Here is a 17176-nt window from a genome sequence, read left to right on the forward strand (position 1 = left end):
AGTAAAGTTCAAAATCGTAAAACAGAAGTGCATATATCTAACGTATCACTCATTTAATGACCTCTAAATAGGCAATGTTTTGTGCTAGTGGTGCTATTAAAATAAACAGGGGTCAAGGTTTAGTGTAGACTAAACCTACAAGTAAAAGAGCAAACCGTGCTCAGGAGTGATGAATAATAATTACAAAACATGGCTTGGTCTTTAAGTTACCTCTAACATAAAAATGGTCTGCTATTAACTCAAGCCCTCATATCAGCATTCATTTACCTTTCGTCTTCATTCACTTGTTTGTCATGCATGCTTATATAAATACAGAGGCCCTTTCATCTAGATTTCCTCCAAAGCAGTTTTTGCCAGGTTATGGTGTTTCATGTTTATAACAAGTGTACCTGAGGAGATAAGCCTGCTGTGATAATGTGCACTTTCTGTGTAAGAGGGCACTGGTGTACTGTACTGATTTGGCCAAAGTGTAAGATGACCATTTTACCACACTTTAGAAGCTTTAACAGTTTCTTTATATCAAAAACCATAATATTTCAAAACATTCCTCTGATCACTACCAAACAGTATAAATAAAATACATGATTCACAGATGTGTGCCATTTAGTGGGTAAGTAAATATTCTGGACTCCTGTCAGCTTTTCTCATGTGTTAAAATCATTGCTGCACTGCAACCCTGTTATACTGACTGAATTTACAAAGAGCCCCAGATTCCCCTGCCTTACATCCATGCATCCATTTTCCATACAGCCTATCCCAGGGAACTCGGGGCACAAGGCAGGGGACACCCTGTAATAGGTGCCAACCCATTTCAACCCATCACAATCACACACTACAGACAATTTGGAAATGCCAATTAGCCTACAGCAGATGCCTTTGGACTGAGGAAGGAAGACGGAGTATCTGGTGGAAACCTATGGGGAGAAACTCTACACATACAGAGTGGAGGCAGCATTCAAACCCCCAACCCTGGAGGTGCAAGGCAAGCGTGCTAACCACTAAAGCACCATGCCTTACATATAGTTTGATGATATAAGGCAGTTAGCTACACCTACCTTGTTTCTACACTCATTGGCTATTTTATATAAGATCCAGCCATACCATAGTTTGGTTTGTACAAATGCTATTACTGTAGCCCATCAGTTGTTATGCACATATTGTCCAGTCCATCAATGGAAGCAGGCCGTCATATTATTTTGATGATGTACCAGTATCAGCACAGATAACTGACCTCTTTGATAAGATTAAAAGCTTGCAATTCACCAATGGTCACATACTAGAAATGCAGCTTGGCAAACCTTTCACATGATTTTTATTTATGCACAAATACCATTTCCAAGTGACAATTACTGAGTGGAAATCATTCTATTTCTAATTTGAACACCATAAACAAAAAGAGCTGAGGCAATACAGACAACTTAAAGGCCCAAACTACAGATTCAGTGAGCAATACGCAATGCACACACATATACACACTGCCATAACTGCATGAATTTATACACTCAAACTTATACATATACAGTACTAACATGCTCACACATTGATACATTTATGTTTATTTTCCATTTCCTCATTAAAAACATATCATCTATCACTTTTCTAACCTGGAGCATTTGTGGATTTGGTTCTCAGACAAAGAAGATCAAAGTTTTGAACCTTTTAAATAAACTAAAAGCTGACATGTGCCTTCTGCAAGAAACGGAAAGAATCAGAATCAGATATTACAAAATTAAATTAAAATTAAAATACAACAAAATTAAATTAAAGTACAATCATTAATTTTCGTCTCACTACAGCACAAAACAAAGAGGTGTATGCATTTTAAGTTAAAAAACGTCTCATTTGTTAATAACACCACCATTATAGACCCCAAAGGACATTTCATTATACATTTCAATTAATAATAGCCTAGTCACAATTGGTAACCTATATGGCCCAAACACAGACGACTCATAAGTGATTTTGGTCTTGGCGATAGTTGGCGAATACAGCATCCAAATGCTAAAGAATCTTCTCACCAGTCCACCACTCATATTCCCACATTGATTTGTTTCTCACCAGTAATTCTATCACATCAAATATTTCAGATTCAAAGATCCATCCAATAATCATTAGAGACCATGCCCTGGTAACATTAAAATGGAATAGAAATAGTCCACATAAACCCATTACCAGATAAAGCTTTAACACATCTCTTCTGAAAGACCCTGAATTTGACAGTTATTTTATAAGAGAGTGGGCATGCTTTCTATTAATGAATGACATTCCAGTATCATCTCCGTCTCTTCTGTGGGAAGCAGCAAAAGCAGTACTAAGAGGAAAAATGAAAGAAAAGGAACAAGAAGCAGAACTGGAACAAAAAAATCAAACAAAGACATCAATATAAATAACCCAACAGAATAAACAGAGAATAAATTTAGAAAATATAAATTCAAACTAAATGAATTAATCAATAAAAATATCCAATTCCTGATACACAGGCTAAGACAAGAAGACTTTCATCACAGATATAAATCTGGTAAATAATTGGCAAAGCGAAATAAGGAAAAAGAAACAATCCCAGATATTATGTATGCAGCATGCTGAACAATAAAGAACCAGGTCCTGATGGATTCCCTGTTGAGTTCTACACACACCTATGGTCAATTTTATCACCACTCTTCATTTGAATGATAAGTGAATCAAAACAAAAATCAAAACTCCCAGCTAACATGAACACAGCCACAATTTGACTCCTTCTCAAACCCAATAAAGACCCAACATTACCATCAGGCTATCGTCCCATTTCTCTAATTAATGTAGACATTAAAATCATCTGCAAAATCATTGCTATAATCCATCCAGAACGTCACGTAGCTTCACACTGCACCAGGGGACTAGACAAGGATGGCCACTCTCCCCTTCACTATGTACCATTTCCACTGAACAGTTAGCAGCAGCTATTCATCAAAATAGCTACATTAAAGGAATTCAAATACTTAGGATGATGATTTATTACTGTATCTACAAGACCCCCATCATCATTACAAGAAATGATTAAACTCATTGATTCATTCTCTAATATTTTGAATACTCAATCAACTGGAGTAAATCCTTCATTATATTCCAAGAGGTTGGAAGTGCCATCCCAGACACCACCTATCCCTCTATGCACCAATCACATCACAAACTTAGGGATTAATGTTTCCTCCAGGCCGGCCGAGCTGTTTGGACTTAATTTTACTATTCAAAACAATGATGATCTTCAATGCTGGATGAACTTACCACTATCCATTATGGGCAGAATATCAGTAATTAAAATGACTATACTCCCTAATCTAAACTATTTATTCTCAATGATTCCAACACAACCCACCCTCACCTGGTTTAAATCACTAGACTCAATCACTACTAAATTCTACTGGAAAAATAAGACCCCAAGAATTAAATTGACTACCCCACAGAAACCAAAAACACAAGGAGGATTAGAAGCACCGCATTTCTACCACTACTATCTGGCCAATCAGCTTCATAATAGGTACAAATGGATTCATCCTAACCCATCAGAAAACACATGGTTAGATGTTGAACAAACAATTTGTAAGGACATTCACATTTCAGACTTACCCTTTTACAGTCAGACAATAAAAAAAAACACCCCTGTTTTAAAACACCAACAATAGCATCAGCTCTGACAGCCTGGTGGAAATTTCATCAAATCACAAACAACCAACTTGCACCATCTAAATTCACCCCCATTTGGAATAACCCAGATTTTACAGTTAATAAGAAGCCAATCAACTTACGCACATGGGCAGAAAAGGGCATCACACAACTTCATCTTTACAAATTCACTTTATCCTTAACTTCAACATATCTTTCATAATAATAATCTGGCACCATTTTCTCACTTGGTCCAGAAACACGGCATCGGGAGTAAATGTTTTTTGGAATACTTACAAATCAAATCATCTATCCAATCTAAAATCGACAGTCTGACCAGTAACCTAAACCTTTCCCCTTCAATATCAGAGCTAATATGTCCTCAAAAATTACTCTCCAAAATATACAGAATAATATCAAAATCAGACAAAACATTAAGCTTACCAAATGCTAAATGGGAATCATACTTATCCATTACCCCTGATGCTGTTTTCTGGACACAAATCTGCAATAATATCTAATTTATTAATTGTTTAGCATGGGATTTACTTCAGAAACCTGCTCACACTACACATCCATAATCAATTTAAACAACACAAACAGTCAATTACTCTTAGTGGCTCTAACTATCGCCAAGAAAACTATCCTCATGAACTGGAAATCAAGGAACACCATACATATTGCATCTTGGAAAAACTTACTAACAGATTACATCTCCATGGAAAACCTGTCCACTTCCATTCAAAACAATACACTAGAATTACACCCCTCTTGGTCATCTCTCATTACTTTCCAACAGTCATGAATCCACTGGCCTTCTTTGTCTGAGACCAACCTCAATGATACACCTCCATCAACATCCACATATGATTGGGGGAGGTGGTAGGAAAAGGTAACAACACTGATTAATATTAAACCTAGTTAAATACATATAAAGATTTTTAAAAAATCCATCATTCCATCATGCGAGACCCCAGTTGGCTTCCTGCACTCTTTCGCCCAGGATTCCTTGCCTTTGGCTGGTTCCGCATTGCATGGCTCGCTTTTTAAATGCATCACATATTAACTGAGATACATACACATCTATTAAGAGCTTAAACAAAGAATGCAAAGAAAAAGAAAAGGCAGAAAGGAAAAAACACACACAGGGTAAGTGTGGCGTGGGTGTAGTGGCATGGGCTTTGCAGTGGGCTGGTTCTGTACTGCACGCCTTGCTTTTTTAATGCATCACACACTAGTTGACACACAACTCTACTATGAGTTTAACAATAAACACATAAAAACAAACAACCAAACAAAACATGGTAAGCGTGGCATGTGTGTGGCGGTCTGGGGTGGTGAGTGTCCTGGGGGTTGGGCCTTGGGACCCGTGCCCCGCGGCATATCTCCTTGATGGCCCGCTGTGGTGAGACATGGGTGGGGGACTAACTTATGCTATATTGACAGAAGGATCAGAGGCAGTCTGATAATAATTTATTATTATTATTATTGTTATTACTGCTACTACCACTACTATTAGACTACTATTATTATTATTTGTCCTCTTCCTCATCCTCCAACCCACCCTCATTCCTGATTAAATTAGTTTCTTCTTCTTACTCTTATTATTAGTTTTTATTATTATTATTATGTCTGTTATACATTTATAAAGGTTCCTTTCATTTTATGCTTCCACTCCCACACCCAGATACACTTACATACACACACCACACATACACAGATATATATATATATATATATATATATATATATATATATATATATATATATATATACAGGAGTTATCATAATAGACTTGTCAAGTTGGCAGTTGATATGTATGTTTGTTTGCCTCGCTTATTATGTATTTGTCACTATGTATTATGCATTTGTATTACGTATCAATCTTTATTTGCATAAAAAATCTTTATTTGCATAAAAAAAGAAAAAAAGAGAATGACAAATTTGTTTCATAATCTATCAAGGTGTTTTTTTTTTTTTTGTTTTTTTTAAAGATCTAGTTTTGATGTATTTAACACTTTTCCCTCATCCTATAATTCCATATGTGTTATTTTACAGTTTTAGTATTATTCTAAAATGTGGATGTAATTAAAATAAAACATAAAAACTAATCTTTCATGAATAAGTGTGTTTTCGACTTGTACTGTATATTTTATTATATTTAGATAAGCAATATAAGTAATGTTACATTTTATATATGTGACAGAAATATTTATCTTTTTGTTATTGTCAAATAGAAAAAGTCTATTATGAGGATGATAATGATGATTATTATTAACCTCAATTTGTCAAAGAACGAATATAAATTTAAATTTTGGATTAAAAAAAGAAATCATTCTATTTAAATGCAAAACTCTAAAGCAGACTATGCTATGGAGGCCATACTATATGTAATCAGGTACTGAAGAAAGGTTTATTTCTCTTCTGCAATTCAATGAGAGCAAAAATCACCATCACCCCTCCTGCCAGACTCAGCCAGTAACGTAGTCCAGAAGTTTTGTGCTCTGGAATGGGGCGTGTCTTGAATGGCTGGGCTACACGCTCCCACTGGGTGAGGATGGCCTGACGAGCTCCATCCCACTGACCCGGCCCATGCAGCCGAAACTGGTATGGGGTGCAGGGGCCGAACAGAACCCTCAAACCCAAACCAGGATCGGTCAGGAACAGCCACAAGCAGTTGGGATGCACACCGATTTCCCGTGCGATGGAATCCAAGTAAGGGATATAGTCCACAAAGTGAACAGCTTTCTTTGGACAAGAGTATCTGTGAAAGATCAAGAGACATGGAAAAAAAACATGAGAAATGAGACAGTAAGACAGCAAATATCTGAAGAAAATAATTATATAAAAATTTAATTAAACAAAATCACCTTTTCATGTTTGCCTTCCAGTCTTTCTCAGTGATCTTATGCATAATTGATAGAGGAGGAAGTTGGTTTAAACCTTGAGAAAAAGAGTGAACAAACTGTTTCAAGATTTTTAAACTTTTTTACAGACATTCAGGACTCACCAACAGGCTACTTCACTTACATATCTCATAACACAATATTAGTCATATTATTTTAAACTGACTAACAATGTATTCATTCATTATATAATTTTCCCTCTCAAGCTATCAATAGCATAACTCATATGCGATTTGTACTCATAAACAATTTGGTATTATTACCAGCCAGAGAGCTCCTTGAGTCATTTGTCTTGTTTCCAGCCAAAAGACAAGAAGCAGATACATGACCACTGCCCTGCTATGTTCATAGATAACTATGTAAAACACTGAGATGAACTCAATTTTATGAAGCATCAGCATTCATTTCAGTTGATTCTGTGAGAATCTTGTCAGCAGTTTTTGGTTCACTGTCTCCTCGCTCTGTAATACCTGCAAAGACTCGGGTGGCCCATCGTGCCTGCATTTCCATTATAGGCATTAGCGGTCCAAAGGAAGTGAGTAACCCAACAAAAGCCAGTGTGGGGCGCTCTATGTACAGAGGGAAGACTCTTCTGTAGAGGCTCACTTCCCCCACAGGATTGTTGTTCTCTGAAGACAGTAAGAATGGGAAGCTTGCCCTGTATCCTGTACAGAAGACAACTGCATCTATCCCATCTTCAACTGCCTCGTCATCAAATACAACAGTCGAGCCTCGGAACTCTCGCACGTTTGGTTTCACCTGCAGTGCCCCCTGAAGGATGCGTTCTGGTAGGTCATCATTTGTAACGGGTGGTTGGCTGAGGATCAGGCAAAAGAAATAGATGAGCAAAAGATGCCATTGAAGGAATGCTTTAATTAATCCTTTACTAAAAGTTGCTAGCACATCTAATAGTTAATAAACACTACTATGGAGAAGCAAGCAGTATGCTGCATCATTAAATGATAATTACAATAGCCTTTTTTTGGGTGACGTAGTCCTTTAATAGGCTTTAGTGTATAGTGATGAGTTTTTCTGGGATGTAGTTCTTATCCCTAACAGTAATGCCTTTATTAAACCCTGGCTGCAAATCTATAGTTTTTCATAAAGGTGCTTTATGTCCTTTCAGGTGCAAGCTGTAGTGCTGTGTTGTTTTGTTCCACTGTACCTGTGGCTGGGCTGAAGTCCGTACAGCCTGTGGTTAAATTTCTGATTGTACAATCTCTCTAATGCCCAGTTGAGCAGAGGTCGAGGAAGCACTTGCATCAGAAGGCTGTTCAGACGTGTAAGTTGCATGTCCAAAGGCAGGCCTCTAGTAGATGAACGGCTCACAATCCATGCTCCATCGCGCGTGCTCAGAAAAGTCTTTGAGATAAAAATAGATAGCAAACAAAATGTTAAATTATATTATGGTAGATTATGGGTGCATTTGTAGGCACAATAATGAAGAGCACTAACACACAGATGAGCCAAAACATTAAGACGATCTGCCAAACATGCTATTGGTCTGCCACGTGACATCTACAGCTGCATTCAAAATTATTCAACCCCCACTGCAAATCAGGTTTATTGTCAAAATATACAGGCTTTCAGCTGTTTGTAATGAACAAATCAAACAAAACCAATTGAAATATTTAAACACAATGAGTGCTTCAAATGGTTTTCACAAATTCAACTGAAAATGACTTCTCCTGTCACAAGATTATTCAACCCCTTCATGGGAGGCATCTTTAGTACTTAGTAGGGCACTCTTTTGCTGTTATGACCTGCTGCAAATGAGATGCATAGCCAGACACCAGCTTCTGGCAGCATTCCTGAGGAATCTTAGTCCATTCCTCATGAGCAATGGCCTCCAGTTCAGTAATATTCTTGGGTTTGCGTGCTGCAACCGTCTTCTTCAAATCCCAGAGATTTTCTGTGGGGTTCAAGGCAGGTGACTGTGATGGCCCTGTAGAATCTTCCAGGACTTCTTCTGTAACCAAGCCTTGGTGGAATTTGAGGTATGCTTTAGATTATTGTCCTGTTGGATGGTCCAATGACGCCCAAGCTTCAGCTTCCTCACAGACGGCATGATGTTTTCGCCTAGGATTTCCTGATACTTCAATGAATCCATCTGGCCTTCCACATTGTTGCAGATTTCCAGTTGATGCAAAGCAGCCCCAGAGCATCAGAGAGCCACCACCATGCTCGACTGTGGACAGAGTGAAAGTTTTGTTTCATCGCTCCACAGAACAGAATCCCAAAACTTCTGTGGCTTATTTATATGATTTTGATCAGACTTTTTTTTGTGCTTTTGGGTCAGTAGTGGTGTACATCTTTGGCATGAAAACCTTCTGCATTTAGTACGCTCCTTACTGTGCTCACTGAAACTTCAATGCCCGTTGCCACCAAATCTTGCTGCAGGTCTTTTGCAGTCACTCGAGGGTTTTTCACAATCTGCCACAATCTGCCTTCTCAAACTCGTGGACCCTGTACCCTGGTGCCGGTTTGTGGTTTGTCCCTCCTTGGATCACTGATAGTAAATACTCACTGCTGACTGGGAACACCCCATAAGCCTTGCCTTTTTGGAGATGCTCTGATCCAGTTGTCTGGCCATAATGATTTGGCACTTGTCAGAGTCACTCAGGTCTTGACAAATGCCCATTTCTCCCACATCCAACAGGTCAACTATGAGAACCGAAGATTTGCTTACCATTTAATATATTCCACGCAATGACATGCACCATTATTATAAGAATTATAAGATAGTCAATCTTACTTGCTTCATCTGTGAGTGACTTAATATTTTGACCCATCGGTGTAGTGCACAATGTTAAATGATAACCTGCCATTAGTCTTTAATGGAAATAATATGGGGAATAGTATATTATGAATGAACATATGGCTAGTTCCTGAGTGCCAGACTAGCTGTTTCATTTTAACAAAAACTTTTTGTCTGTTATTTGTTTTAACCAGTATCTGGAAAACCAGGCGTGTACAGGAGTGTGTTTTGATCAGTTCCCTGTTTGTGTTTACTCTTTCTGCCACTCTGCTGATCTCCACAGCAATGTCTCCACCAGAGTTGCCAATGCCAATAACCACCACCCTCTTCCCATGGAATGGATGTGGATCCTTATATTCCCAACTATGGCAGCACTTCCCTGGAAACGTGTCTATTCCTAAAGCAGAAAAAAAAAGAAATGGATCAAAATAAGACTGATTTTGAAGTCTATGTGCTTTACAGGTATGAAGAGTGGGAGAATTATTATACCAGGAAACGCTGAGAGGGGTGTAACAGGGTGTGTGAAGCTTCCCGAACACACAAACACCCCATCAAACACCTGTGTTTCTTTGTGTCCATCTCTGTTCTCAGTTACCACCTCCCACTGTCCTGTGTGAGAGAAGTCATGCCTCTGTCTCACACTGAGCACTGTTGTCTGAAACATACACATTATATTTTACATATGCATAGTAACATCTATGTGCAAAAAATAAAATGAAACAAAGAAATAACTAACGATAACCTGGAAGTGAATGTACTTGAGCAAGTCAAAGTGCTCAGCATACAGCCGTAGATAGTTCAGGAACATGGAGTGGTGCATGTAGTTTGGATAGTGTGCTGGCATGGGGAAATCACTAAAGCACATCATCTCTTTTGAGGTATTTACGACCAGTGAGCGGTACATGCTGGAGCGTTCAGCCTCTGGTGTCTCCTGCACATGCAAAAAAAGCAGAGCAACACTAATGTGTTGGACTAGTGGGTAGCAATGAAATACAATGGATACTTTTTTTAGTACAGGGGTTGTATATCTGCCACTTGATGTAGTGTACAACACAAAGCATGGCCGTATTTCAGCTGCTTCAATGACCAGTTCATAGCATAGGTGATATTTCAGGCGATTCCACCAATTATAATTTACAGGCCCACAGAGCTTTATTTGGAATTTCTTCGTGAATTTTTCAGATTTCATCTCAAACATGGTTGTTTCTTTAGACAGAAAATTAATAGATGGAGACTTCAATATTCATTTTGATAACCTGGAAAACCCTCTGATAACAATGTTTGTGTCCATTCTATATTCAACAGGGGTTAGTCAGTACATAATAGGATAACCACTCATAATAGTGGTCACACTCTTGATGTAACACCAACATGTAACACCCCCCCACCCCGCTGCTCCAGTTTGGGGTCACCATAGCACATCACCCGTCCACATATTTTGATGCTGGTACAAGTTTGTCCTTCCTGATGCAATCCTTCCCATTTTCCAGTCTTTGGACCAGCACTGAGAGTGCACTCTCGTGCAACCCTCCAGTGGCTGGGGTTAGTTCCCTGACTGGGAATGGCCGCATGTTTGTCACTAGTCCACAAGGGAACGTTCGGATTAAATCTAGAAAATATAGTCAGAGTTCCATAGTCTGAAGCTATCTCAGATCATTACCTCATTTAAAACGTGTCATAGTCATAATATGCACTTTGCCACACTACTTGTGCAAACGTACATTCACGTCAGGTAGTGCATAGTTTTATCAATAATCTCCCAGAGTTATCAACTTTGATTGGATCACCGTATGGAATCTGATCAGGTGTCTGAATAATTAGAGCCAAAATTCTGCCAGCGATTTGACATTTGCCGATACCTCAGTGACTGCCACGATACGATTTTGATTCGATATTAAATGATGTGTCTATTTCACACGATCAGTTACAGCTCTATCAATTCACAGATGCAATCAAAATATAGTTTGGAATATTTATTGATTTTTTCCCCATTATGAAATACTACACATTTCAGTGGAAATTAGGACATCCGAGACATAGCTGGAATTAAAGTGTTCTAAATAAAGGGTCCATCTCAGGGCCGTTGTGAGAATCATTTTCAGCCCGGGAGTTTAATGCTCAAGACCAGACCATTTTTTTCCATGGTGGAACAACTTTGATAACTGAAGTGACATTTCAGGTCTTACTATCTGGTTTTATTTATTATTGACATGTTTCAATAAGTGTCACGTATCGTGACGTAACGGAGATAGGGACGGATGCAAGTGCAGTAGAAACAGTTTTATTTAAGAGAGACACAGGTAGATAAATCCAAATCGTAATCCATAAACGTAATCCGAAACATGCAAAAGGTCAGGCGATCGGCAAACAGGCATAAACGGGGTAAGGCAGGAAACTATTTCATGGTCACGGAAAACAGAGTCGAGATACAAACCATGAAACATAAGCTATGACTATGAACTGGGAGCGGAGAAACCAGCGTGAACTAAATAGACGAATCTAAACATGAAACATGAAACATGACATGAACTATGACTGTGACTGTGGTTATCTATCGTAAGGAATCTAAACTAAACTAAACTAATCTAATCTACTGTACTCTACTGTACTGTACTGTATGTTCCGCGCCGTGTGCTGGGAGGCGCGCGGTATATATACGAACATAATCAGCCGCGTAACAGGTGACGGCTGAGGGCAATTCAGACACACGTGAAGCCATTGCCAGTGACAGGGAGGAGACATAACAAAACATAAATGCACGTGTCCAAATGTCACGAATGTCAACAACGAAAAGCAGGGGCTCGCGCACCTTGCACGGCAGCATGCTGCTTAAAGGGGAAGTCGTGACAATAAGAATATAAAGTTAAATAACAAATGACATACCGAGTCATGTTTTCTGCTACAAAAAGTCCAACTGTAACATTATGAAAAAAAGTTGGTTTGCATTCAAACAAATATGAAGTATTTCACTAAGAAATATATATATATTTTTGGCAGCTACCTCATGCCACAGCATGTGACGATGGTTTGTTTATATCTCCATGGTATGTGCGCTTGTGTGTGTGTGTGTGTGTGTGTGTGTGTGTGTGAAAGAGAGAGAGAGAGAGAGAGACAGAGAGAGAGAGAGAGCGCATTGGCTCCGAGCCAAGTGACATGAGAAAACGGCACTTTTTAATGCATAAGTAACTGATGTGCTCTCCCTATCCCAATTCTCCGGATTCTGCCAATTAGCCACTCTGGCTATGGTCCATCTTAAAAATGATACATGCATCGATGTTTACGCACTGCATTGATACATCGGATCGTTGGTTATTTGATCGATACATTGATCAATATAGACCATTCATTACACCTCTATTGCGTACTATATCCCTTACCTATGCATTTATTCAAACAGATACTACCAGAAGCAATTTCTTAAAAAAAAAAAAAAAAAAAAAAGCACTGGCTATGCACCTAAGTCCTTTAAACTAGCAGCTATCAAATCCCTGATACAAAATCCCTGACCTCGACCCTTGTCAGCTGTCCAACTACAGGCCAATTTCAAACCTCCCTTTTATCTGTAAGATCCAAAAAAAGGTACGTCAGTTATGCTTATACCTACACAGGAATGACATTTATTAAATGCTGACTTGTTTATGCATACTAAGGTAAAGTTTGGTGTTCCACAATGTTCTGTTTTAGGCCCAGTGCTTATTTCTCTATATACGCTACCTCTGGGTAAAATTATTTGTAAACATCGTATTAGCTTCCACTGTTATGCTGATGACACACAGTTGTATGTTTCAGCAAAGCCAGATGACAGACACCAGCTTAACAAAGTTGAGGAATGTGTAAAGGACATTAGAGATTGGATACCAATTAACTTCCTTTTACATAATTCTGACAAGACAGACGTACTTCTACTGGGAACACATGCAGCTAGAAGTAAGCATTCTGATTACACAGTAACTCTGGATGTACTTTCAGTCACATCATATGCAGCAGTGAAAGAATTTGGTGTACTTGGTTGACTCCTGTGTTTCATTTGAAGCTCATGTAAGAAGCTCTTGAAGCTCAGTTGAGGGTATAGTCCGTTGTTGCAAAATACCATTTGAACATTTGCAAGCATAGTCAAAAACAGGGTTTTGTACAAGGTTTGGTCCATTAGCTAGAGAAGATTTCAAAGAAAGTCTTGCTACATCAGATCTCCTACTCTACTCTACTGGACTGCAGCCAGGACTTCTTCATGCCTCTGAAACCCTGCAAGAGCCTTCTTCCATTTCCATTCATCTATTTTTTGGTGGATGTTCAATTCTCTGCTTTGATTCTGTTGTCTGAGGCCATTCCTGGTGCCATCTGACTATGGTTTCTGGTGTGTTAGTATACAGTCTATGTGGATTTGGTTTCTCCTGTCCTGACATCAGAAAGCTAGTTCTTCCTGCCTCAACTCCAGTGTGCTGTCCCATGTGCTGAGCCTGATTCCCTGTCAGCACTCTGAAGCTCCAGTACCCTGTTATCAAGGACAGTACTATATCACTAAAAGAATGTAGATAATAAACTAGTTTTGCACAACATGTCCTTCATTAATCATTATCAGAGTAATGGCCTTTGCACGGCATATTGCATAAGAGTGCAATATGCAACTGCGAATCCAAACAAATTTCTTAAACTGTGTCACTGTGGCTATTTTATATCTCCAGATGAGAGTTTTTGTGGATGTTTTAATGAATTACAGCATGGACATGACACAACAAATCATTCATCCATATTCAGTAACTACTTTAGCCTGATCAGGACAGGAGCTTAGTGGATCAGGAACCTAGACCATGAACTCTGGGTTCAAGGCAAAAATACACCCTGAATGGGATATCAGACAATTGTAGGGCACCATGTACACATACCACGAGTCTTTGGCTATGTTCTGGGTACAGATTTTAGTGACTTATTGTCTAGTTATTGTCTAATGCTCTGTTCCTGTGTCTGTCCCAGGTCCTGTCTCTGTTACTGGCCTGACTTCTCTACGGGATATATCCCATCCTTGTTGCTTCAGGGCCCCTAGCTATTCTGGACTCTGCAGTAGCCTTGCCTCTTTTGTCCTATGGTCTCATCTTCCTCCTGTCTACTGTCTTCACATGCACATTAAGCAGAGGGCTCCATCACAAAACCTTACTGCTGGCTTTGAAGTTTCTTTAGCACTGCTGCCCCTCAGCTTTGGCCATGAGCCTCATGCATCAAGCTGGATATAACCATATTTGTAAATCGTTTGTATTAGAGTTCACACCTCGACTAGTTTGACTTCAAATAATAGAGTTTGCATGGATTACTGCACTTTTATATCTGGAATATACTGTAGAGTCTAAAATTGCTAATTTTTATTACGTTTACAGCATTTAGAAGACAGAGAATTATAGAAGTGCTTTGGAGTCTCTATCAAAAACACTTCCTCATGCTAGTTCACTAGGTTCACATCTGTGGGAATGGGTCTTTGTGTTACCTACACCACAATTTAATACCCGGTTGAATACATATGTTTTACAAATTAATTCCTCTTGGATGTGCAATAAATGATGGGGTTGCTCAGGAACTGGCTTCTTGCAGTTCTTCAGAGACTGCCATCTTCAGCAAAGAATAATGATGGTACCCTAGCTGACGGTGTACATCCCCTATGCAAAAGGCCAGCTTTGCTTTTGCTTTGTTAATTTCACCTGCTTTGTGGAAAATTTAGAACTGTCTGTATGTACCCAATTCTCCTTTTTTGCCTTGTTTTGCACGTTTCTGTCTGTAGTTCTGAGCTATGTTTACTTGATTCTCATATTCCCTATTTCAATGTTTTCACGTTTAGATGAAAGTACAGTGTTCCAATGACAGTGATTGTTTTGAAAAGTCCAAAATCTTGATAATGCTGGGAAGATGGTGTGCAATGTTTACATGCTCCAGTGAGATATATACTCACTGACTCAAGTGTTCCCATTATTTCTGTAGTTGTCTGTATGTGATAAAATGTTGCATGAAGCAGGATTTTATTAAAAATCTAGTCTAATTTCCCTAGCAAAACATCTTACTTTAAACCTCCAGAGTCCTCCAATGTCATCGCTGCTCTCAAAACACACTGGCTCCAGACCCTCATCCAAGCAGCACTTTATGCAGGTTAGTCCAGAGCATCCTCCTCCAATCACAGCAACACGCCGAGCCATAATGTGGATCTGAAAATCAGTGATAGCATTTATAGATACAACTGTTTAACTGATTTGTGCAACATGCACACTCAAACCAGGCATGACATTGTGTGTCACATTCCAGCACTGGGTTTGTAGAAAATACAAAGATTCATCCCCACAGAAGCACACAAATGCGGTGTGGCCCTTTTTTACCCAACTAAAAAACAGAATAAAAACCAAGGACATTTGACACAGGACTAAGACTAGATTAAAATATTGCTGCCAAAATTAACACTAAACTGAAGAAAGTCAGAGTGTCTTATGTCGAGATCACCGTTATAAACTTTTTAAACCCTTTCATGCATAAATTGTTTATACACAGATCCAGATTCTTTTACAGTTTCTTTTTCTTGTTTAAAAGTTCATGATTCTGTCTAAATGTTATTTGTATTAAAAAGTAAATGAGTAAAAAAAACAGTGTGCTTGAAATAATAATTGTAAAAAAAAATTAATCTTCAAACATCCAAAAAAATGTTTACAGTCAGGTCTAAAATATGTAATGTTGAAGACAAAAACATTAGACAATATCATTACTGAACATGAAAAAATTACACAGTTCAGGATTATTGCATGCAAAGGCAGTAAAAAAAAAATCTTCCCAAAAATAACACTAGTTTTACAAACAACACAAAACAAAACAAAACAAAAAACACTAAAAAAACAAACACACAAAAAAACTATTCTAATTCTAAGGAGATCAGTAGAGAATTTATGTAGATATACCCCAACAATCAATGCAAGGTGTCATGTCATTAAAATAATTTACAACACACCGTCTAAGCCCAATACAACAAGCTTATATTAAGTTAAATTAGAAGAAAGGTTTTAAAAAGAGGTGACACTTCTTACCTTTCACCTGATAACAGTGCACAAAGCAGCCGCTCGGACTTTGCTTTTTTCTCAGCCGTGATTTATTTGGGGGGGGGGGGGGGGGGGGGGGGGATTGAGATTTCAAGAACAATTAATGTGTGACTGGCTGCAGTCAGATTGTTTAGGAAGAATAAGATAATAAAATAAATATATTACCTTGTAAACTATAACCAACTTTACACTGATCTTTTTTTTTTTTTAATTTAATTTCAGTTAAACTAGCTGCTCTTCTCTTCCTGAAACTTAATCGAAGTTGCTAGTTTTTTTTAAATGTAAAAGCGGGGGGATGGGGGGCTTTTGGGAACAGAATGTACTAATTAGTGTGGTTGTAAGGTGGACTTGCAGTGACAGAAGATTGACAATACTCAGACTGGGGAGGGGAGATTATAAAGGCTCGGGTGCAGAGTCAGAGAAACAGACTATAATATAACTAGAACATAAACTACTACATACCATAATTTCTCCATCTGGGGATTAATAAAGTATTATCTTATCTTATAAACTGCATAATATACTTTATTTAAAATAAAAATGTCGAAATATTTAGATACAACTTCTGATGTATGTCACTGAATGAAGCTCAATTTATTTATTAATATTACTCCAAACAGAGAATTGTTCATTTAAAACACTAGCTACTGTCATCATTAAGAGAAGCCACAGTACATGTTGAGATGTGGCTGCCATCCTGTGAGGATTGCTCTTACTGTTGGTGAGTTGAAGCTATGAGTAGGAGTTGGAGTATGAGTCCTTGTTTCCATTATGTACTTGATGGGCATAAAGACTTTCTCTGCCTTTAA

The 17176-nt window shown here is 38.4% G+C and overlaps 1 protein-coding gene across 2 annotated transcripts; it reads right to left on the reverse strand.

Annotated features, from left to right (window-relative positions):
- Positions 1 to 1295: 1295 nt before the first annotated feature.
- LOC108257967 (flavin-containing monooxygenase 5) lies at positions 1296 to 16421 on the reverse strand. Of its 2 annotated transcripts, XM_017456151.3 has the most exons (9): positions 16356 to 16421; positions 15351 to 15491; positions 10049 to 10237; positions 9796 to 9961; positions 9561 to 9703; positions 7714 to 7910; positions 7019 to 7365; positions 6513 to 6585; positions 1296 to 6406 (listed from the first exon to the last, which is right to left on the reverse strand). In XM_017456151.3, exons 2-9 carry the CDS (start codon positions 15480 to 15482, stop codon positions 6037 to 6039), a joined length of 1617 nt encoding a protein of 538 aa, XP_017311640.1. In that variant the 5' UTR covers positions 15483 to 15491; positions 16356 to 16421; the 3' UTR covers positions 1296 to 6036. The 2 variants fall into 2 exon arrangements, with proteins under 2 accessions (XP_017311640.1, XP_053531602.1); XM_053675627.1 differs by lacking the exons at positions 1296 to 6406; positions 6513 to 6585; positions 16356 to 16421 and having other exon boundaries at positions 7019 to 7213; positions 7308 to 7365.
- Positions 16422 to 17176: the final 755 nt, after the last annotated feature.

The sequence above is a fragment of the Ictalurus punctatus genome, chromosome 25 (genome assembly GCF_001660625.3).
Source record: "Ictalurus punctatus breed USDA103 chromosome 25, Coco_2.0, whole genome shotgun sequence".
Taxonomy (NCBI): Eukaryota; Metazoa; Chordata; class Actinopteri; order Siluriformes; family Ictaluridae; genus Ictalurus; species Ictalurus punctatus.

Excerpts from the sequence above, each read along its gene's own strand:
- LOC108257967 (XM_017456151.3), bottom strand. The coding sequence starts at position 15,482 with ATGGCTCGGCGTGTTGCTGTGATTGGAGGAGGATGCTCTGGACTAACC. Across the intron at positions 7,366-7,713 it reads GGACTTCAGCCCAGCCACAG|CCAACCACCCGTTACAAATG; the intron begins GTACAGTGGAAC and ends CCTGATCCTCAG. Across the intron at positions 6,407-6,512 it reads TGGAAGGCAAACATGAAAAG|ATACTCTTGTCCAAAGAAAG; the intron begins GTGATTTTGTTT and ends GATCTTTCACAG.